The sequence below is a fragment of the Megascapheus bottae genome, chromosome 14 (genome assembly GCF_031878675.1).
Source record: "Megascapheus bottae isolate mThoBot1 chromosome 14, mThoBot2.hap1, whole genome shotgun sequence".
In the NCBI taxonomy this organism is placed as follows: Eukaryota; Metazoa; Chordata; class Mammalia; order Rodentia; family Geomyidae; genus Megascapheus; species Megascapheus bottae.
The window spans coordinates 50,140,655-50,165,611 of record NC_143522.1 but is presented as its reverse complement, the minus strand read 5'-3'; the positions used below and the strand labels follow the sequence as shown (position 1 = coordinate 50,165,611).

At 34.9% G+C, this 24,957-nt stretch overlaps 1 protein-coding gene across 3 annotated transcripts in view; it reads left to right on the top strand.

Annotated features, from left to right (window-relative positions):
• Window positions 1-24,957, top strand: part of Akap6 (A-kinase anchoring protein 6) — a 461,670-nt gene that overhangs the window by 416,645 nt on the left and 20,068 nt on the right. For all 3 annotated transcript variants that reach the window (XM_090345201.1, XM_090345199.1, XM_090345200.1), the window contains one exon: window positions 3,469-3,684. In XM_090345201.1, the coding sequence (XP_090201327.1) occupies window positions 3,469-3,684 (216 nt within the window). The remainder of the gene's footprint in view (window positions 1-3,468; window positions 3,685-24,957) is intronic.

Genomic DNA, 24,957 nt, shown 5'->3' with positions numbered 1-24,957 from the left:
TTTCTGAAATCTAAGCTGGAAATCAGCTACAATAATCACTTCTTTTGTAGTGTATTTAACATTTTTCATGGAAATAATATATACTAACTATCCTAAGAAACATTGCCAGCAAATCCATTGATTTTATTTAATATATATGTGATTATAAATAAATAAGTATATGTTATGGTTGTCATGAAAACAAGTTTATGTAGAAGAATTTTATTTTATCAATTAGTTCTCCAGGTATAAAATAGAACTAAAATGACTATGTATAATTCTCCATTTTTCTCTTTGTAAGATTGCACATATAATTTTTTTGGTGGGTCATGGCGCTGGAACAGAACTCTGCCTGGGTACTGTCCCTGAGCTCTTCAGCTCAAGGCTACCACCCTACCCTTGAGCCAAGACCCACTTCCTGTTTTCTAGAGGTTAATTGGAGATAAGAGTCTCAGGTTCTTTTGTGCCCATGCTGCCTTTGAACCTTGTTCCTCAGATCTCAGCCTCCTGAGTAGCTAGGAGTTCAGGCATGAACCATGGCACCTAGCATATGATAAATGTTTAACATAAAATGTAGAATGAGCCTTAGATACTTAAAATGAGAAAAAATGGTGCATTTCAAGAACCCCAAATCAGATATTGAATATCAACAGTAATTGCTTCCCACCTCCTGCAGGAATGGGGATTGAACTGAAGGCTTCACACTTCCTATGCAGGTGCTCTGCCACTTGAGCCAACCCTCTAGCCCTTATTTGCATTGGTTATTTTCCAGGTAGAGTTTTGATTTCTGAATAGACCAGCCTGGGCTGTGATCTTCCTCTTTGTGTTTCCCTGAGGGTAGATGAGAGGAACGCATGCCACTCTGCCAGCCACCATGCCTTTCTTGTAATTGGGATAATAGGTGCACCCCATTTGGATGAGTCAGACTCTCCAGAACTTCTTTTTGCCTAGAGCTAGCATCAAACCGTGACCCCCTCAAAGGCCACCATCCAAGTAGCAAAGATTAGAGGCTTGAGCCACTGTGGCTTGCTGCTAACTGCTTTTGTATTTTTTTTAAACAACACATTGCTCTTGGCTCATCTTCATTAAGGTAGAGGTTAGGAATTATCTAGTTATTTATATTTAGATACATTCTAGGCATTCTTAAATAATTATGGACAATTGCCTTTATGAAATTTCTCCTGGTATTCTCAAATCCCATTTCAAAACTTTGAGGGTCCTTGTGAGGTGAATGAAGCCCTTTGGCACTGCTTTGAAAATATTAATTCATATGCCCTATGCTAACCACATATACACTTAGTGCAGTCCATTGCAATTTTCCTTCAGCTGAAAACTTTAAGGTTTTTTTTTAATTGAAAAATGCAGGTATTTTAGTTAACTTCAAAGAGAGGTTTGCAAAATCCAGTTCCAAGATGCAAAACATGTATTATTTCTCTAGTCTTTTACGTGTGTGTGTGTCATGAGGCTTGAATTTAGGACCTGGGTGGTGTCCCTAAACTTCTTTTGCCCCAGGCTGGCCCTCTGCAACTTAAGCCATAGTTCTGCTTCTAGCTTTTTGGTGGTTAATTGGAGATAAGAATCTCACAGACTTTAGTTCCCTGCTGGCTTTGAACTCCTATCCTCAGATCTCAACTTCCTGAGTAGGTAGGACTATCACTATGAACAATGGAAACCTGGCTTAAACTGTTACTTTTAACAAATTAATAGCAAACAAGAATATAAATTTTCGTTATTTTCTTTCATAGGACTCATTTGAACAATGGAGATGGAAATATACTTTAGTAGGCCCTCAAGTTTTCCTTTAAATGTTTAGAAATGTCTCCCCATTCAGCACTTAACTAACAAATAGCATCAGTAAAGAAAAATGTCAGACCTGGTAGCTATACAAGGAGTTATATAGGAAAATAGTAATGAACATGGGGAAAATAAATACGGATATGTTCTGGAAATATAACTGAAACTGCTGCACTGGTAAACATTGAATAATAAAATTTCTAGTCATATGTTGCCATAAATAGAGGTTTAGGAATTTGTCATTCACCTTATTTAAAATTCAGAAATATTAAAGGTACAGGGTTCCCTCATTACAGAAATAATGGAATTCCAGCTATTACTGTGTTAGGGTCATTTAAATGGCCATCATATGCATTATATCAATAAGTGGAACATCTGTATTAAATGTCCACCTGCTGATCTACTACTCCACTCCATGCATATTTCAATAAGCAGCACTTAATCATTTTAAGACTTCTACTAATGAAGCCTTATCTAGATTTACATTTTAAGCACAAATACTTTCAGGCATTAAAACTCCCATTCTAAATGAAATTGCATTGTCTTGTTTACCCTTGTTGATTAATAAGCAATCTGTTAACTGTTAGAACAGTCCAATTGTGGAAGTAGAAGGAGATTAGTAATTCTGTGATGTTTGTGGATATAATCATCATTTCTCCTGAAGGCTTTGAATTAGAATATCACTTACACACTATCCAAAGGCAAAGAAAGGATATAATATTTTTAGACATGCGTACCCCTAGATGTTCGATTTAGGGTCACTGCAGCAATACAAATTATTCTGGGGGCAAAATGTTATTTTGATGCATGCATATCCTTCTTTTTGTGTAAATGCCTATTAAGGGAAACACAGCAACCAAAAAATAGTGCAGTAATCCAGTATCTTAATGTCTGTTTCCAGTGCATTATTGCTTTGTTAATCAAGCTTCAAAAGAGAAATATTGCTTATCTTTTTTACATAATAGATTTTTGTATAAAGATTCTTTGCCATCTTATTTAATTTATTCTCAGCCAGTAGAATAGTAAACTTTTTGCCTCCAAAGAATCTACGGATAAACTTGAAACATTTCCATTTTCTTTTAGATTGTCCCATCCTTCATGTTTCCTTTGACCTTGAACCAAAGTATGTCAGTCAGTTTATTTGGGCATTCATGTAACCCAGATGGTGTATTTCGTTAGATTAGAAACTGTTAATTATATATGTGTCAAGAAGGAATACTACACTTCACAGAAAAATGTCAGTGGAAAAGGGAAGAAGAAGCCAGTCACTAGTGGCTAACACCTATAATTCTAGCTACTCAGAAAGCTGAAATCTGACTATCTTATTTTGAAGCCAGCCTGCCAGAAAAATCCAGTGAGATTATTATCCCCAATGACGCACTTGAAAGCCAGAAATGGAGCTATAGCTCGAGTGGTAGAGCATTAGCCTTGAGTAAAAAAGTTCAGGAACAGTACCCAGGCCCTGAATAAAGCCCTAGGACCAGCATACAAAAGGGGAAAGGAAGAAAGAAAGAGCTAACTTTGCTATCATTTGTTGACTGTATGTAGGCTTCTGATTTGATAGAGATTACATGATCCTTTTTCTTGTCCTATCATTTAAAACTGAGTATATGCCCTTATGGTGGAAGCGAGGGTTTCATGTTTCCAAAAATGCTGGTCTTTAAACACTCACAAATCAGTCTTTCTGTATTGCAGTCCCTGTGTCGTGAAATCAAGCAGCGACGTAGAGGAGTGGCTTCAATTCTGCGACTGTGCCAGCATCTTTTGGATGACCGGGACACCTGTAATCTAAATGCAGACCACCAGCCCATGCAGCTGATCATTGTAAATCTTGAAAGAAGGTGGGAAGCCATTGTCATGCAAGCTGTCCAATGGCAAACACGACTGCAAAAGAAGATGGGAAAGAAATCTGTGAGTGTTATATAGCATAGTAATCTCATTTCCTTTCAGACAAAAATAATATTTCTTTCAGGGCCAGGAAAAATGTGTTTATTTTATAAATACCTTTGCTAACTAAAGGATTAGGTAGCCATTAACTAAAACTATTTGACATAGCATGAAGTTATTAACCTAACTGAGATGCATCTTGGTATATCTTGTTGTCTTTTAACAAATATCACTTTGAGATTTTGCTTAACCTTATCATCAGAACTATGAATACTTTCAGTCATTTTTTGTCATCAACAGTATTTATTAATTGTAAAGAACCCCACAAATACTTCTCCTAGAACATAGCTTGCCATTTTTAAAGTGTAGAAAAAAATGTATTCGCTCCATAGATAATGCAATGACATGATATATATTGTTTAGCTTTCCTTACACAATATGAGTGAATGCCAACTATTTGTATGCCAGTCTTCCTGTATGAAGTACCTTCTCATAGTTAGATCACTGAAAACAGCACGTTTCTTCTTATAGTCTCATTCAGTTATACAAGAGTGGGACTCATGATTCCTTTTAAGCCTTTTTCAGTTTGAGTAGAGATTCAAATAGTTGCTAGATAAGGGAAATATATAAGACTAGACATGGTTTGATTGCAATAGAGAATACACATTTGTTCTTCAAGCCCTAAGAACTGTTTTCACCAAATGATTCTGATGTTGGTGCCTGTTAGTTGAGAGGCCAAGGTTCGTTTTTAACTTACATAAATGAATACTCAGGACTTAAAACAGAAGGGGTAATGACAGAGTAAACTTTCTTGTTTTTGTGTATCTGTAACCATATTGAGTCTAGGGAGTGATTTTCTCAATGGTTCTGTTGAATTGTTTTCAGCTGAAGTTGTTGAATTTCTTAAGAAGTCTTTAAAGTTATTAAGAAGTCTTTAAAGTCCTCAGTGTCTATATAATTGGTATCTTTTCTTTTTTTTTTTTTTTTTTTTTTTGCCAGTCCTGGGTTTGGGCTCAGGGTCTGAGTACTGTCCTTGGACTTTCTCAAGGCTAGAGCTCTACCACTTGAGCCTCAGCACCACTTCCGGCTTTTTGCTATGTATGTGGTACCGAGGAATCGAACCCCGGTCTTCATGCATGCTAGGCAAGCGCTCTACCACTAGGCCAAACTCCCGGCCCAATTGGTATCTTTTCTTAAAAGGACTTGTTGGTTGTGAAGCTATTCAGCTGGTCTTGAATGTTCAGAGGTGGAGAAATTCTTATCTTTTCCTATATTTTTAAACCTTTAAGCACAGAAAGAGTCTTAGAATTTAAGATAAAATCAGTTGTAGGTATAGTTCTGATACTTGGGAAATTTTAGATTTTTGTGGTGGAGACAAACCTGATTTTCTTTCTAGATCTGAATGAGACACAGATTTGTTGCAATGAGTCTCTGAAAACAAGGTGTAGACATTTTTATTCTTCTCTGGAACAGGAAATTTTGTCTTTTTCAGTTCCTGGGCTCGAGTATATTATAATGCTTCACTTTGAGACACAGTGCCATTTCTTACTGTTTGGTAGTTAATTGGAGATAAGCATATCATAGACTTTCGTGCCTGAGCTAACTTCAAATCCAAATCCACAAATCTTAGCCTTCTGAGTAGCAGAATTAAAGGTGTGAGCTACTGATGCAAAGCAAAGGATTGGTTTTCTTTGCTTTTTGTTTCATTTTCTTTTTCTTTTTCTTTTATGGGTCATGGGGCTTGAACTTAGCCTGGGCACGGTCCCTGAGCTCTTCAGCTCAAATCTACCACCCTAACCGTGGGCCTGGGCAGTATCTCTGAGCTCTTTAGCTCAAGGCTACCACCCTACCCTTGAACCAAACCGCACTTCCCATTTTCTAGAGGTTAATTGGAGATAAGAGTCTCAGGTCCTTTTGTGCCGAGGCTGGCTTTGAATATTGATCCTTAGATCTCAGCCTCCCAAGAAGCTAGGATTACAGACTTTGCTTTTTGTTCCTTTCCTTTCCTTTCCTTCCTTTATTTGGTGTGATACTGTGACTTGAACTTGGTACTTGACATATTATCTCATTTGCTGGAGCTCCATAGGAAAAGGAAACTTTCATTTTGGGGAAACCAGATTCTTTGTGGGATACTTAGGCTATAACATAGAAGTAGACAGTACAGAGAAAAGTCTTTCCTGTCCTTTCAATTGTCTGTTGAATATATAGATTATTTGGAATGATAAAGGTAACAAGCAAGGTTGAAGTTACTCTCAGGAGAAGGATAGAAAGTAGAGCATAGACTAATATTAATAATACAGCAAGCACAGGGTACATCCTTCAGAAGCTAATGTTTCTTGCTTTTTTTACCTGTTGGTTAAATGGAGAGCAAAAGTTGCTTTTTTAATGGTTAACAAGTATTTGCCAATTCAGGAGGCAGCATTTGTGGAAAATCAAGTATTTTTTGTTGTTGTTGTTGGTTATGGGGATTGAACTCTGGGCCTGGGCATGGTCCCTGAGCTCTTCAGCTCCAAGCTATTGCTCTACTCTTTGACCACAGCCCTACTTCCTGTTTTCTAGTGATAAATTGGAAATAAGAGTCTCACATTCTTTAGTGCTAGGTTTGGCTTTGAACCACGATCCTCAAATCTCAGCCTCCTGAGTAGCTAGGATTACAGGTGTGAGCCACCTCACCCTGCTTAGAAAATCAAATACTTTTAAATGGTTTCTTTACTTGTTCATCTCATCTTTATCCCTCTTTCATTACCTGCCTAAGCATTAGAGCTTCCACTGCTATATCTCCAGGGTTTGTGATATATGTACAAGGTACTTGATAAATATTTGACGGTATATGTGATTTTGTTTAATTTACTTTCATTCTGACATTTTTTAAATTAGTGTATGTGCATGTCTAAATAATCATTTAGAATGATAAAGGTATCAAATCTTCTTTGCCATATACATTTGCTGCAAACTTTCATGTTCTCATAAATGTGGATCTGAGAATTATTATATTTTCCATATTATTTAACTGATAATATGCTTTTTTAAACAGAGCTAATAGCATTGTATTGTAGATTAATAGCATGTAGAATAAAATGTACAATATTACAAAGACCAAGAATCAAGAAATACCAGTATGCTTTGTATAGTTTGCATTTTATGTGAGGTAATAAAATATCCTTTAAAAGTAATAAGATGTTTACTATAAGCCGGGAATTTGGCCTAGTGGTTAAAGTGCTTGCCTAGCATGCATGAAGACCCGGGTTCGATTCCTCGGTACCACATACATAGAAAAAAGCCAGAAGTGGTGCTGAGGCTCAAGTGGTAGAGCTCTAGCCTTGAGAAAGTCCAAGGACAGTGCTCAGGCCCTGAGCTCAAGCCCAGGACTGGCAAAAAAAAAAAAAAAAAAAAAAAAAAAAAAAAAAAAAAAAAGATGTTTACTATAATCCTTTCAACCATAGCTGGTAAAACAAGAAAGGAAATAAAGAATCATTTAAAATTTTTCTTAATCCAAATAAAGGAAGAAAAGAAATGTGCAACAGAGACAATAGATTCTTTTTAAAAGTCAAAATGAAAGATAAATTATTTTACATTATTTCCATTTAACTATTATGTAGAAATGGGCTAAACTACTGATTAACAAAAAGTAATAATCATGCTAAATAAAAGCAAAACTCAACTGTATGCTATCTATCAGAGGCCTATTTTAAATATAAAGACATTAGGTTGAAAGTCAAGGGTTTGACTTATACTAACCAAAGTAGAATTGCAATGAATATTTTATATTAAACAGATTTTATTTAAGAGCAAAGAATATCATAAAATGTAAAGAAAGATGTAACTAGTTTTGTTATTGCTGTTTGGGCAGTATTAGGGATTAAATTCAGTTTCTTGTGCTTGTCAGGATAGGGAGACATACTACTTGAGACACACAGTAAGCCTTTTATTTTTTAGTTTGTTTTCTGATAGGATCTTGGGTGCTTTGCCCCTGCATGCCTTAATCATCCCACTACTTTCACTTCCTGAGCAGCTGGGATTGCAGGTATCACACTCTTAATTCAAGGACATCATTTTATCTTAATGATAAAAAAAATCACTTAATCAAGAGAATATAACATTGTTAAGTTTCTGAAATAGCTTAAAAAACACCAAATGACATTTCTACTACACTGAAGAGACAAGAAAGCCAGTTTTGAGTAAGGATGCTAAACTTTCTATCAATAATTAATACACAAAAAAAATCAGTAAGAATATACAAACTAGGGCCAGGAGTTTGGCCTAGTGGTAGAGTGCTTGCCTAGCATGCACAAAGATCAGGGTTCGATTCCTCAGTACCACATATATAGAAAAAGGCAGAAGTGGTACTGTGACTCAAGTAGTAGAGTTGAAGCCTTGACAAACTCCAAGTTCAATGATCAGGCCCTGAGTTCAAGCCCCAGGACTGGCAAAGAATAAAAAGAGAATATACAAATTAACTTGACCATTATTTTTTAGTTAGCATTTTTATGAATACATTTTATTTGTACTGAGGGGTTTCATTGTGAAATTTCCCTACATGCATGTATTTTACTGTGATCAAACTCATTCCCTTATTGCTCCTTCTCATTGTCTCCATTGTTTCCACAATTTTAATAGATTTTGTTGTTCTATTTATTTCATTGTTCTTTTCCTTATCTGCTATTCATGCTAGAAATGAAAGACTCAACTTGGCACCTCTTATCTGTAGCTTTAAGCTGGGAGAGTTGTCTAGTAACTCCTAACCCTTACACAGTGGTTTTTAGGTGGGGTAATATGCCAGAGGCTTACTGAAAATAAATGTAATTTTTCATATTTCCTTTGGCCAGTATGCATCTCTTCATATTCACCAAGAGTACTCTCCAATATTTACCATTTCAAAAGAGAAGGCAGATTTAGATAATCCCTCCAATGTCTTCTAATGTAACTTAAGTCCAACCATAGGTGTGGCTGGGAGGGATACTTGATTACTTTTACAATTACTTCCTAGTTTCAACTTCTGAGTCTGTCCCTTCAATAGTTTTTAAAAATAATTTCCCCATCTCTTCATCTATTCTGCTTCATTGCCTGCCCCCCAAGGACTTTAGTCCCTTTTAACCTTTAGAGACATGTCGTTTGAGAGCTAAGAAACAAAATTATTCACTTTCAAGACTCTATGGTCATTTATAGAAAATTCTGCAGAATCTTCAAAAGGATGGTAAAACTATCAAGGATACTTAATCATGGATACATGATAAATATACAAATACTAATTGGATTTTGTATACACTTTGACAATAAGAAATTAAAATTCAAAACAATACTATTTATAATATCAGAAAAGCTCTGGATGTATCTAAGAGTAGATATAGAAACCTTTTGTGCAAAAGCAAAACATAATGATGAGAGTTATTATATTAACTAAATAAAGGATGATATAGTCATAGACCAGAAGATAATATTAAGGCATCAGTTTAAGTTTAAGTTACTGGATTAATGTAGAGAGTCCATAAAATCCTAATAAAATTCCCAATGATTTGGAAGTGTAGAAGCCAATTATAAATATCTTTTGGTAATGTAATGGATCTACAATAATCCAAACAATTTTGTAAAGTTTGAACTTTGTCAGAGGATCAAGACTTCCATAATGTACAATAGTCAATAGAATATGACATTGGTGCGAAGGCTATGATATACAACAGTGGAATAGATTAGATAGGTCAGAAATAGAGCTACAGATAAATAGGCAATTATTTTTTTAATGGAGATTCAAAAGAAATTCAAAGGAGAAAGACTAATCTTTTAATAATGATCCTGAAACAAGTGAGTATCCATATGTACACATATGAGCAAAGTGAAAAGCAGATCATTGACACAAATGTAAAAATATTTTAAAATTAGGAAAATATTATAAAGTCATTGTGAATATTGAAGAAATGGTACCATCTAATTAGAAATCTTTGGGGAGTGATAAATCTATTAATCTTCATTGTAGTGATGATTTTGTGTGTTCATATATCAAAGATAGAAAGATTTTCACCATAAATATGTGCAGTTTATTTTCATGTAATTTTATTTTCATGCTCAATAACATGAGCATATTGAGATTATTAATTACAGAAGGGTTGATAGATTACCTAATAAGTGGCTATGATCATTCTTGACTAGATTAAAATGGCCATTCCTTTTCTTAAAGAACTAATAATAATAAGCACCTAACATGTAGTATTTGATATGTATCAGACATTGTTCTAAGTCACTAAGAATCATTTAAGGCTCTTGCCAGCCATATTATATATACACACTATCCTTATCATCTCTATTTCGCACAAATAAAATAATGATTCAAAGAAAGTTCCAACATCTTGTCCAATGTTCCCTGTTTCTAATTGATCAGAAATATGAACTTAGGAATTCTGGCTCCAAAGTCAGTATTGATACCTTGAATTGCCTCTTAAGACATAATGTTCTCCACTAAAAACAGTGCGTATGCAACCCCTTTTAAATTATTTATTTTTGTTTTAATGGGAATTTAGCCCTGTTTTTTTTCCTTGCACGGAAAGTATTCTACCACTGACCTATTTCCTCAGCTCTCACAGTCACCTTTGAATCCAATAAAGGAAAAAAATTTATAAATAAAATTCACCCAATTGGATGTGAAAATTGTATGATTCCTCTTTTCCAATATAGTTTAGGAAAATATGCAACAAACTCCTTATTGTCTTCTGATTGATATATGAAGAAACTTCAATTTGCCACATTTAAAAGAGCAAGGAAAAATCTTACGATAGAGGAGTAAGTAAGCATTTTTCCTTTAAAAATACTAGAGTAAACAAAAGAGAGGACCTGGCATGTTATTTGTACTGGTTAACAACCGATAGCGCATTGATACATAAACATTTCTTCTAAGTATATGAAACATCTTATTAACTTCACCAATGCTTCATAGAAACTCCTAGCATTCTTCCAATTTTTCATAATAAGACCAGTTTTCTAGCACTGATTTGTGTATGATGCAAGTCAAATATTTTAAAAATGTCATCTCAATAAATTTCTCTCAACTATACAGCTTCAGTCTAGGGTGGAACTATCCCCTCTGTAAAACCCACAAAATTACTACTCAGGAGAATCATATATGGAGAAAATGTTTCTCAGTTAATTTTTTCTCATATTATCCCTTTTTTATTCTGGCAGAGATCCCTGTAATAAGCCATGTAGTACATAACAAGTGTCAGTGACACTTGAATTGTGCTATTTGCTAGCACTATTGAGCATGTAATATATCCTACTTGTTAGGTCACCATTTTTCTTATATTGCCCAATTTAGAATTTCATAGCAAGGAAGATGAATTTACAATTAACTTGGCTATGAAGCAAATTACCTAAGGTCATAAAGCTAATATTTCCAAAATGATAGAATGAGTTCTATGTAAATTCTCTTGAGTTTTCTGTTGGCATTTTCTTGAATCCAGCAACAAAGCTGCTGCTGATGATACGTGAGTGAGGTTTAGTTGAAAAAGTACATAGAGATTGTTTCAGATGTAAAGCTTTCTGAGTGTTGAATGAGAATATCCTTTGATTTTGCTCTGGCCACATTTAAATCTTTGTAAGTATAACTCCTCTCTTCATATTTTCCCACTTCAGTATTGTAGCTATTTGGAGATCTTCAAATCAAGATATAAACTAATATTTAAAAGACAGATGTTTTTCTTTAATTTTCAGATGTGGTAAAGACACGTGGATCATTTTCAGGAAATGGCATTGGTTTAACAGTGTCACATTATGAGGTCCTCAGAGTCTGTCTTAATTTTTGAGTAGAATGTCAAGAAGCCATTCATAAATACTGAAAGCTCTACTCACCTTGAATAGTTAAGTATGGGAAGATAATAAAAATGAATGGAACAACCATGAATGCAGATAGATTTTCCCCCAGATTCTGCTTATAGAGTCCCCATTGGAAAACATGTTATACTATAACCATTTCTCTCGTTCATGTTTATGCTGAAGGCAGATAGATCTCTCAGAAAATGCGTCTGTAAAGAACATTCAGTACAGCTCCACTTGGCCAATTTTCCACCCAAATATCTAATGTGTAAGGAAACTTTGTTCTTGCTGAATTTAGCAGTTTATGCCTATAATCCTAGCTCTCAGAAGACTGAGGTACAATAATCTTGAGTTTGAAAATATCCTGAGCTATGTGAGGCCTTGTTTCAATTAAGAACAAAAGAATAACATAAAACTCAAACTAAAACCAAATAAGAGACTGAAAGGGAGAGAGGGAGAGGCCTCTGAATACTCCCCTCGCTGTAGTGTTCGTAGTTTAGGAGGAGTATTTATCAATAGCAAATGAATCATGCTTGATTTTCAAGTAAATATTTTAAATAGAAACAATCTGGATTTCTCTGGAAAACTTTTATTTCAATTGTGCCCTTGAATCAGTGAATTTAGAGTTTTAAGTTATTTGTTTCACAAGTTCTACAGTTTTCTTTTTGCACTGATAGTCCAGGGCTTTAGTATTGAAAACAGAACTTGTGTCCAGAAAACTTTACACATTTACTGGCCTTGAAAGTATGCAACACATCTAGCCACATAATTGAAAATAATAAGGCCACGATAAATGCAATGGCCCCAGGGTAAAACACCCGAGGGATTCAATTGGTGTCACTTTGCATCAATGTCCATGCATCATGGTAATTGAGGTAACATAACCAATTACCACATTTTAATTAGAGTTCTAAGAACTTGAGAAAATGTGCAATGATGAGACAGCTCACTTAAAAAAGAAAAGAAAGAATGAAATAAATAGGGGGTGGGGAGAGGGAACCCCCACACATTATGTTACCCAAGCTTCTTTCTTATACACAGGCTACATAAAGTGATGTTTTGTGAGTCTAATTTCTTTTGAATACTTCTTGACTCTCAATCTTATTATTTGGTGATACATTTTGAAAAACTAATAAATTTAAAATGCTAATTTGTGTGACTACAGCAAGTCTTCTCACCCTGATCTAACTGATGATTTTCGAAATATATGACCAAGAACTTCCCTTGAATGCAATCAATCTTTGTTTATAATTTTATTTCCCATCTAGATATTTTTAACCATTATAACATGAGGTTTCATTGTAAATGTTTAACTTTTGTGTCTGAACATTGACATGTCATTAAATTGCACATTTATCTGGTCCTGGTTGCTAAACAGCATAAATAGACCTAGATCTCTCCCTGCTCCCTACAAAAAATAATTAAAAGCAAAAAAGAATTGCTACATTTAGAAAATAATTTTTGACTTGTGGCAATTATTTTTATAAGGCTAGAGTTTAAGTGAAAAAGCTCCTGTAAAATTTTAGTGCTGCTACATAATCAAGTAATTATGTAATTACTTGTACTTAATTACTTACAAGAGAGATGGTTGTTTAAAAAAATCTTTATACATGTCAAAAACAGCTCTCTTCTTTAGAGTATTTCTAGCCAAGCTTCAAATAACAAAAAAAGCTCTTTTAAAAGTGTCTCCAGTAAATATATTTTTCCTTTATGTATCTTTTGCTACTTTTCTTCAAATATAGGAAAGCGTATTCTGCAGAGACCTATCTGCCCTCCTGTGTCTACTTATGAGCTTCCCCAAAATTAGAAGAAAGAGAAAGAATGATTTTAAAATTGGAGAGCTTGACTTAAATGTTAAACATATTACTGTGAATAATTCTAAATAAATTACAGAGATACTGAGGTTGTTTCTATGAGAACTATAGTAGAATATGATGACTGAAAACTTAGCCACACTCTTCCTCTTAGTAGTTGTGTGATAATGGGAAATTATTTAATTATCCCTTGCCTCAGTTTCTTCATCTGGAGTATGTTTTCTCTAAAACACTGTATATGGTATGTAAGGTTTTAATGAATTAAAAGTGTCAAAGTGTTTTTGAATACCTGCTGTCACAGTCAATAAATGTTAGCTGCTATTATTATTGACATTATTGTAGTGACCAAATCTTACCTACCTTTGTAATTGTCTAGATATAATACATTGTCTAGCATAGTAAGCAGTTAATATAGTTTTTTGGGTTTTTTTGCCAGTCCTGGGCTTGAGCTCAGGGCCTGAGCACTGTCCTTGAACTTTCTCAAGGCTAGAGCTCTACCACTTGAGCCTCAGCACCACTTCCGGCTTTTTTCTATGTATGTGGTACCAAAGAATTGAACCCAGGTCTTCGTTCATGCTAGGCAAGCACTTTTTTCTTAATAACCTATGAACAAATGATGAAGATGTGAGGAAAGGAGGAAATCCCATGTGTGTGTTTATTTCATAGTTTTTTAAAAGAAACTTTTTGTTTTCTTTTTCATTTTATTAACATATACTAATATACAAAATAGTTTCATTTTGACACATTCATATATGCATATAAAGCACTTCAACCATATTTGTCTCCCATTTTTTCCTGTCCTTTCTCCCTGTTCCCAGGTTTACTTTGTCCTCCCAGATAAATTCCCTATTATTGTCCTTTTTTAAAATAGATTTGTGAATATAAGTGAAAGGATGTGATATTTATCTTGCTGAGTATTGTTATCTCACTTAATATAAGCAGTTCTATTTCCACCCATTTATCTGAAGATGGGATGATTTCATTCTTTATGGCTAAATACCACTCAATTATGTATACATTCTTCATTTTTGTTTATTCATCCACTGATGAACACTTAGGCTCATTTCATAACTTAGCTACTATTGCCACCATAAACACATAGCTATCTATAGGTATCTATATTGTATTCTGACTTTGATTCCTTTGGGTGCATGTACCAACAGTGGCATAGCTGGCTGATATGGTAGTTTTGTTTTGGGGTATTTGAGACAGGTCTGTATTGATTTACATGACGGCTCGACTAATTGACATTCCCAGTAATTCCTGTCTCAAGTGATGAAATCAGTGGTTGACAGAACTATCCATCCTTATCTTTTCTAGCAAGGGTGGATCTAAGTGCAACCAGTTGAATTAACTTTAGACACACCCCTCTCAGTACTGGTTGATTAGGCCATTGCCTCTGTTGTTTCCTCATTTTCCACTTCATTGATTTCTGTTCTAATATTTTTTTTTCTGTTACTTGATTTACATTTAAAATTTAGAGCTTAGTTTCCTTTAGTAACAGCTTATATTAATGAATTTTAGATCTATTATAACAAATATATTCAGTAATACAACTTCCCTTCTAAGTATTACTTTTCAGTATAATCTATGTTTAGTTGAATTTTCATTTTTATTTGGCTCAAATATTTAACAGTTTTCCTTGTAACTTCCTAACATGTATCATTTGGATATATGTTGATTAATTTCCCAATATTTGGGGGAGTCTTTCAATTATTTTCCTATTATTGATTTGTAATTTAGTTCCAGTATGGTCTGAGAATATATATTGTATGTTTTATTATTTTCTATTTGTTAAGGTGTGTTTTGTGACCCAAATTGTAGTATTGTCTTGGTTAATGTTTGGAGCTTGCTTATAAGGAATATGTGTTCTTCTGTTGTTGAATGAAGTATTCTATACATGTCAGATTAAATTTGCTGATAATGTTATTTAGGTCAACTAATATTCTTACTAATTTCCTATCTGCTGGATTTATCCATTTTACTGAAAGAAAGGCCTTGAGAAAGCCTTCTGTAATGAGCTTTCTTGAAATTCTTTCCTCATGTATTATTTTGGGATTCTACCATTAGTGCATTCATTGCAGTTCACATTCTTTATTCACATACTTTCTGATGAGAAGTCCACTGTTATTCTTATTCTTACTCTTTTATGGATAAGATTTTTACAGTAAGATTTCTTTAGAGACTTTCTATATGTCTTTAATTTTTCTGTGATTTATATATTATTAAATGCCTAGGTACTGCTTTTGATATTTACTTTTGGTATTTGTATAGATAATTTTGGTTCCTTGAATCTGTGACTTGGTTTCCAAACATTTTGGAATAACCATTTCCACTTTGAATCTTTCCTTTGCTGTCTTTCTTGCATTTGAATTATATATATCTTATATTTTAGAAATTATCATTCATTCCTGTTTCCCATGGGGAAACTTAATTTCCATTGGGGAATTTTTAATCTTCAAGCCCACTGATTTTTTTTTCCTTGGCTGTGATAAGCCTGTCAAAGACAGTGTTCATTTCTTATAAAGTGTTATTTCTAACTTTTCCTTTTGATTAGTGTTTGGAGATTCTATCTGTGTGCATTTCAGTCTTACATATTACATACTTTCTCCATTAAAGCCTTCAAATATATTAAGCACAGTTATTTAAAACTTTTCATCTAATAATTCTAAAATCTTTGTCACATTGTTTGATTTTGATGATTGCTTTGTCTTTACAAAGTATTTCCTTGATCTTTATAAACTGTGCAAAATGTTAGCCACAGTATATTTAAGTGATAGAAACTGAGTAAGTAGGCTTTTTGTTTTATGTTAATCAGGCTAGGAGATAAGTTGTATTTCATATTTACTATAGCTGTAATTCTTTTAGGCTAGGCTTCAAACTCCTTTATTATTCTAGTTTTTATCTGTCTTTAGAGTTTCCTAAAAATCTTCCTTAAATATCTTTTAGCTCTGTCAGTTTCCAAATCATTATCATAGTGGAGCCCCATTGCTGCAATATGAAGAATGGTGGAGAACATGTGTTCCATAATCTTTAGATTCCTTCCCATTTTTTTTTTAGTATTCTTGGATTATCGCTTTTAAAGTCTCTTTTTTAAAAAAAGTCTCTTTTATATTGCCCAACTGCTTATTGGGACAGAAAAACTAGAGAATTGATCTTATAGAAATTTTTTTTCAGGTAAGATAAAGCTTTTTCACTAAATAGTGGGCCATCGGCATTGAGACCCTTCTGGATTTATTTTACAATGGTTACTCTTCTCTTCCCGTTTTCAGAATTCCCTAAAGGCTGGATCAGGTCCTTGCTAAGAATGGTTATCTCCAAGATCTCCTCTAGTTTAGTTGGCTTAAATGACTGAAGTGCTATTGTAATTCTGTTATACCATTCATGTATGTCTTGGTTCAATTTTGTTTGTAAATCAAAGTTCATAACCTTCTAAACCGATATAGACTGATCCTGTTATGACTGGATAAACCATACTCTTACCATCATCCAGATCATTTTAAATATATTTAAGAATTAGGCAATGAATAGTACTAATTGATTTATAATGTAATAAATACAGATGATCACCAAACTATGAATAAATATTCCAACCTTGTAATGAGAGAAATGCATAGTAATATGGTTTGGTAGTCACTATTTTCTAACTATCAAAAAAGACAAAATTAATGGCATTTGATGTTAGAATGGTAAGTGGAATAAAAAGTAATAAATCTTTAGCTATTTATCATTAGCCTGGGAATCACTTACTTTTCTCAAACAATCTGAGGTCTTCATACAAAGCTGTCTTTCTTACATATTTACAAATCCCTCCAAAATGGAAATAACATGATCTTCCAATTATATATGTTTAAAAAAACTTTTATGAAAATTAAAAATCCTTTAAAATAATAGTTTTTACAAATATTTTATGAGCTAAAAACTATGATCAGTACAGAATGTAAAGTGGGATATGTATATAATGCTGATATGCATGGCTATTGCTCTGATTTTACAATGTGCTTGTATATTATCCTTTAGAAATCACCTCACAGGCAGGAGTTATCTTTGGATTTTTAAGAACAATATTTATTACCTTCTTTATATTTTTCTAGACTTTAAAAATCCTTGTGAAAAGGGCAATTCAGAAAAACAGTTGTGGGAAAATTTCCTTGACTCCCAGAGTTAGACTCAAATATCTTTTCCTTCTCAATTTCTTTCCAAATACTTTGGTCCACATTGATCTCTCCTCTTTCTTTGTTCATCTTCCTCTACCCACCTTTCAAGTCTGGATAGTCTTTTTATCTTTTTCTTTCTCTCTAGGCAATCCTACTCCACCCATAGTTCTAAGACATTCAGACACATATTGAGACACATATATACAGGACTACAACTCTCCTGAGATCATCCCAGTACATTTCAAACTCTGTTTGCTCAAAAGAAAACTCCTAATGTTACCTGACAAACTGATTCCAGTATTCTGGGTCTCAAGGAGCGATTGTAATATCTTCAGACATGTAAGGGCAAAGAACATGAATCAGACTGGACAATTCTGTTGTCAGTCTACTAGTTCATATAGTCTGACTGGTTTTACTTGAGTAGACGCTCTTAAATCCATTCCTTTTCTCTAACTACTTTACTACCACCTTAATCTACACTAACACAATCTGTCATAAATAAATTAATATGTGCCAAATGCTTATTTGGCAGAGAGAAAAGCATTCACTAATTGTTGATTCTAATTCTGTTCTTACCTGTGCCCCGTTAGTAGTCTTCCCCAAAGAATTTTTGTCTCCTTCAATCTTTTCCACCCTAAGGCCTTTTAGTCTGTTAAAAGTAGTAATCAGGATAGGTGCCAGTATCATACTCATAATCATTGGTACTCAGAAGTCTGAAATTAGAGGATTATAACTTGAAGATGACTAAGAAAGCTGAGGAAGGGCTTGAGGCCTTGCATTCAAGCACTGGTACTAACACATATACCAAAGAACTTTTTTTTAATTTAATTTTAAGGCAGGTGTGGTGGCTCATGCCTGTAATCCTAGCTACTCAGTGGGCTTAGATCAGAGGATCTCAATTTAAAGCCTGCCAGGGCACTGAAGACCATGAGACTCTTATCTCCAATTAACCTCTAGAAAACCAGAAGTGGCGCTGTTGTTCAAGGGTAGGGTGGTAGCCTTGAGCTGAGGAACTCAGGGACAGCACCCAGACCCAGAGTTCAAGCCCTATGGCTGACAAAATAAATTAATTTTATTGTCAAGGTGATAAACAGAGGAGTTAAGGTTCATGAAAAAAATCTTAATCTATTAAGTAATCTTACCTAATGTGCTTCTCCAAATTATTTCCAAACTGATATCCACTTCTTCATTCAGATTAGGCCCTCTTCTATCAGCCCCTTGATGTAGCAGGTTCATTCCTATTATAGAGCCTTATCATTTCCTCATTCATCATACCTTGCATTCCTTTCAAGAAATTTCTTAGTATCCTTCAGAAATCAACTCAAATGCTACTTTCTTAGGCAATTTTTCCTGAATCCCTAAAGAAACAAATCCACTTCATCACAGGTCATGATCTGACTCATTAGATCATAAGATTGAACCATATCTGTTCTACTTGGTACTTGGTATTTTAAAAATGTTTTGAATACATAAATACTGAATGAATCAAAGAGGTTCTCTGAAAAATGTATAATAGCTTGATTTAGCCTGCTTTTTCTTTCTCTTTTTATCTTAATTTGACATTTAGTTCTGTTGGAACACCTCTCCACCTTTTGAAATATTCCTGTTTCTACGAGTCAAAGAAACCACTATAGTCATCTTGGGCAGAACTTCCAAGACAGGGACTTTGAATCAACAGTTGAAACCTACATAGAGTAGAGGCAGGAGGACGGAGAGAGACTTGTCCAGTTCCTCTCCATTATTAATAGGCCTTGCTTCATTTCTTCCTTCCTTCTTTCTTTGAAGGAAACTTCCAACTTCTACCTCCTAAGTACCTACGGGAAAAGTTTTTGCAAAGAGGAAATCAATAATACAGAATAATACAGATAAGCCTATATGTTTGATCTGGAAAATTAAAGCTGCTTTAAAATAAATATTTTCCAGGCCTGGAGCTTATTCTAGTGGTAGAGTGCTTGCCTAGCATGCCCTAAGACCCGGGTTCGATTCCTTGGTACCACATACATAGAAAAATAGCTGGAAGTGGTGTTGAGGATCATGTGGTAGAACTCTAGCCTTGAGAAAGTCCAAGGACAGTGCTCAGGACCTGAGGTCAAGCCCAGGACTGGCAAAAAAATAAATAAATAAATAAATAAATAAATAAATAAATATTTTCCAAAAGCATAATACTGTAAGTATATAATTGCTAACATGTATTTATTAGATTCTGTATATTTACTCTATTTGCATAAGTTTTTGGTAGGGGTCCATTAGGTTATAGATTTGAATGAACTAAACCTATAGGTAGATAATTAAAATGTACTTATGAGTATCTGCTATACATTTACTGTTGTTCTGGGATTTGTGTACAGAGAAGTAGTACAGAACATGATACTCACTTTTTTTCCAGTCCTGGGCTTGGGCTCAGGGCCTGAGCATTGTCCCTGGATTTTCTCAGGGTTAGTACTCTACCACTTGAGCCACAGCACCACTTCTGGCTTTTTGCTTTGTATGTGGTACTGAGGAATCAAACCCAGGTCTTCGTGCATGCTAGGCAAGCACTCTACCACTAGGCCAAACTCCTGGCCCCGATACTCACTTTTGGGAAATTTTCAAGCTATGTGTAGTAATAATAAGATATTGACATAGATGAGACAGTATTTCCTCCAAACTCTGGGATGAAAATAACTGCACATCTGTAAGGTACTTCAGAAATGATGCTGTGCTTAATGAACCTTTGTATCTGTTGAATATTTGGACATTACTGTGAATTACATGAACATCTGTTGAATGGATTAAATGCAAGTAAAGAACAAACTATGTGGCTTTGTCACTAATGTAAAAGTCAAATTAGAAGGAAACCATCAAAGGCTAAGTGACCAAGACATTTTTGGAACTGTTTATGATTGAATTTTGAAAGACAACACTCTCATTGTTCATTCAAATATATTATTTGATGCCTGCTATAAATAAAGGCACAGTGCCACAGAGAATGGAGACTATAAATAAGGCACTTGCTGTAGTGAAAGTTGGCGTCAGGGGCAGTATACCAATTGACTTTCAATTAATTTATTTGATAAGATTAGAAGAGAAAATATCCACTAGAAGTGTGTGTGTGTGTGTGTGTGTGTGTGTGTGTGTGTGTGTGTGTGTGTAAGGTGTTCATGTGGCTTGCTTTGATGAGATAAGGTAATACACTGATTTTAGTAGTTTAGCTTAAAAATGATCTGTAGTATTACAGTGATACTATATATAGTATAGTGAGACTAGTATAGTCTCTTCCATTTGTTTTTAAGCATAACATAATTTTTCCTCAACTTTTGATGAGAAAATTTAATTTCCCTTTTTGTAATAAATCTTTCTTCTGTAATTGTGCTTGCAAACTTTCAGTAGTATGACAAAAACCCTGAGAAATTAACTTAAAATTTTATCCTGGCAGGGGCTAAAATGTCTCACCGTTTCTTTATTCCTAACCATCATTCACCTTTGGGGGTCATTTCAGATCTAAACCACAACAGTATCTCACCTATTTTTGTCTTACTATAATAAAATTCCATCTCTTGAATCTGGAGTTATAGAAATAGAAAAGGGGGGCTGGGAGTTTGGCCTAGTGGTGGAGTGCTTACCTAGCATGCACAAAGATTCCTCAGTACCACATATGTAGAAAAAAGCTGGAATTGGTGGTATGGTTCAAGTAGTAGAGCTCTAGCCTTGAGAAAACCCAAGGACAGTGCTCAGGCCCTGAGTATAAGCCCCAAGACTCGCAAAAAAATAAAAAGAAAGAAAGAAATAGAAAAGGGTTTCTCATTGTCATTATCGGAGTAATTTTTCAAATTATGCAGAATGTGAACTAATTCTACTCCTCCTCCCAGACTTTTCCAAATGATTTCTCCCTAAAACTTAAAGAACATTTCTCAACTATTAATTTTTAATAATGTTTAACTAATTGTATAAACCCATGGCCTTAACTTCTCTGTTTTCTTTTACACTGAAGACATGACAATCACTCCTAAACACTAAAAGGCTAGATGCTCCAAACATAATCTCAGTTTAAGAGCAGTCTTATAAAGAAAAGTCAGCTGGGCATAGTGGTTCACACTTGTAATCCTAGCTACTCAGGAAGCTGAGATCTGAGGATCAAGGTTCAAAGCCAGCCCAGGCACAAAAGGACCTGAGACTTTTATTTCCAGATAACCTGTAGAAAAGGAGAAGTGGGGCTTGGCTCAAGGGTAGGCCACAGCCTTGAGCTGAGGAGCTCCGGTACAATGCCCAGGCCCAGTTCAAGCACCACGACAAACCAAAAAAAAAAAAAGAAGTCCACCTTGTCCAACACAGGGTTTATTTCTCATACTATCACCACTATCCTTGGTTTTAGTTTTCTTAGCTCCGCCCCTTCTCTTGATTTTCTTCCTCCTTTTCTGTTTCTCTTGTTTCTGTCTTCATGTTGTTTGGTTTTATGAACAGGTCTTATTCTATAGTCCAAGCTGGCCTTGAATTTACTCACAATCCTCCTACCTCTGCTTCTCTAGTTATGGGATTACAGATCAAAGCTGCAATTGTCAGCTCTTTCTCTAGTGATAGCTCTTGCTCCTCACAAGGCTGAAGAGCCACAAGAAGTTGCAGCAATAATGTCTCTGCATCCCTCAGACAGTTAAGTGTCTAGCTGAGGATGAAGAGGGTCAACTGATTGCAATAATCTTCTAGAATGAAGAGAGAAGACACAAAGTTCTACCAGCAAAGGGGTTTCCTGAAGCAACTGTAACAGACCTGGCCTATTAAACTACTTAACCCCCTTAACTGGGGACCTCATTCTCAATTAAAGACCTCAGTATTCAGTTGAAATAATCATGGATAGCAAAAAGGCTAGATGAAAATTCAGGTGTTTAAGTGCTTAAAAAGCTATTCCTGTAAGATCACTAGCCTGCCTCTCCCAAACTGATGCATACTGAAATTGCTTTGACTCACAGCTAAAAGCAGAGAATATGAAGAAATCCAAAATAACCCTTTTGCTCCTTTCTTTTCTTACATTACAGTCTGAAAGAACCCATTTCAAATACAGAAAGAAGTCCACTTTTCAAAAAAACAACCTCCACTTTTTTTCCTTACTTTCTGAATTGAACTCATACAGTAGCAGTGGTGAAATAAACAACGATGTGTTGGATTTTGTTTCTCTTTATCTATATGACATTTGTGTCATCACCGTAGCTCTAATCCATATTCAGGTCTGCATGTTTGGTGTGCAGTAATATGTAAATTATCTCGCCAGCTGCATGGAGCAGTGTTTGTTTATTCTATTTCTTTTGGCACTGCACAGAACTGAATTTCTGCCAAAATGGGGCTGCTTCAGGGAGCAGTGCTGCTCCAGGAGGAAGTTTTGAAAGGAAACGCACATCATAAGTCCTCACTCTGTGAAGCAGCAAAATCAAAACAAACTTTCTGTTTACAAAAATATCCATATTATGAATGTAAAATAATGTGTTTGTTAAAATATAATGAGCGTGTCTCCCATCTTCAGAATACACAGTGCATGTAGGCTTTGAACATGACACAATGGACAGAGAGAGAGAGAGAGAGAGAGAGAGAGAGAGAGAGAGAGAGAGAGAGAGAGAGAGAGCGCGAGCACGCGCACTGGTATATTTTTATTCTTGGAAAGAAAGTAGGTGAAATGAAACAGGCAGCGACTGAATCGAGAAGTTTAAGGAGGAAAGAAATATTTGAACATGCATATGAATCTCTGGAAACACATGGCATATACATGTATTTAAATGTGGACAGCTGTGGCGTTTAAGTGTTAAAAAATTTCATTAATGATGCATAGAGCTATCTACTTCTGTTGGCAGGCCTTTCAGTCTTCAATCTGACACTTCCTTTTTTATCCAGCAAGCTAATTTCCCCTCTTTTGTGAGGAGTAACTGTTTTCACACTACTGCTTACCCAGCAAGCCTCCTTATTGTTTCATGGTTAATTATCTTCTCCAGCTTCACCTCCTCCAGCAAAAGGAGCCAGAGCATTCCTCCCCAGCACTAATGAAAGCTGGATTTTATGGGTATACTGTGTAAATAAATATAAGGTCTGATCAGGCAACATAATAACTGAGTTCCTAAAGTTTATGGAGTCACAGCTCATCTAGTACTTTACTAAATCATGAAAGAAAATTATTAATTTGGTGGAGAGCAGAGTTCATCTTTGAAGAAAAAAATAAAGCCTTTGTCAGCTTAATATGTAATCTATTTACAGGTAAACACAAGGGATTCGTGTTTATCCAAGTGTTTCTTGTGCTTCAATAGCAGCAATGACATTTGCCAGGAGAATGACTTGTGGAGTAGTCCTTTACAATATATTATTGATTTGGTAAGAGGTAGCAGTCATTTGGCCTTATATCTACTTGATTACTTCCTATTTATCAAGGGGAATGAAAAGAAGCATTATGTAGTATAAGTTATGCTGTATTGCATTGGATACAAGCATAGCAGAGATGCTGGTCACAAATGCTACCATTTTCAAATGCCTGGAGGACTCGGTTCAGCAGGTTTAGCCCAGGTAATTAGTGTCATTGGCTCCTCAGTATCTTTCCCTTCCGTGATATAAATTCAACATATTCTCTTAGTGGCCAATTTAAGGACCATATCTAAAAGAATTTTGGACTCATGGTTGCTTTGGGCTAATTTTTATATTCAAATGGATTTAAGAAGATTAAAGAGACTCTAAAACCCTAATATTGCTTTCTTTTAATTTTTAAAATGAATTCACATTTTGAGATGATTTTTCGCTGGATTGAAAATTTTACATTTCTTTGATTTAGAAATTTGCGACTTTTGCTATAGGTCCTGACATTTAACACTGTCAAGAATCTTCGGGAAACATGTGTTATGTTTTCCTCACTGTGATGAAATAACTGAAAGAACAAGTTAAGGGAAGAAGAATTTATTGTGACTCATGGTCTCGAAGGTTTCTATCAATGCTTACTTGATTCTACTGCTTCTGGGTCTGTGTGTTGTGCGGCAGAACATCATGGGGTGAAGCTTACCTCATGGAGCACAAAGACAGAGAGAAGGTGTGTGTGTGTGTGTGTGTGTGTGTGTGTGTGTGTGTATGTGTGTGTGTGTGTGTGTGACAGACAGACTGATTAATTCAAAAACAAACAGGCACCAAACTCAAGTTACACCTTCCAAAGATACACACCCAGTGACCTATCTCCTCCAAAGGGCCTAGCTTCCTAATAGCCATTCTGCTATGGACTAATCAATGAGATTAGCATTCTCATGATAAAGTATCCTCTCAATAGTGTCACCAGCTGGGGATCAATCCTTTTAACACATGACCCTTTGGGGCCATTTTATATTTAAACCATAAACAGCCCAGAAATTGTTTCTCTTCCAAATAGGATGAATTTTTCCATTTAATGGAATTTTAGGATTCCTAGTATTTTTCTCTTAAGCTCTCAAAAAGAAAATCCTCCACAGACTTTACATTTCTAAGGACTATAGAATAAGAATCACAAGTATAAAATCTAATAGAAACCTACTTCATAAAATAAGTATTACCTGCTA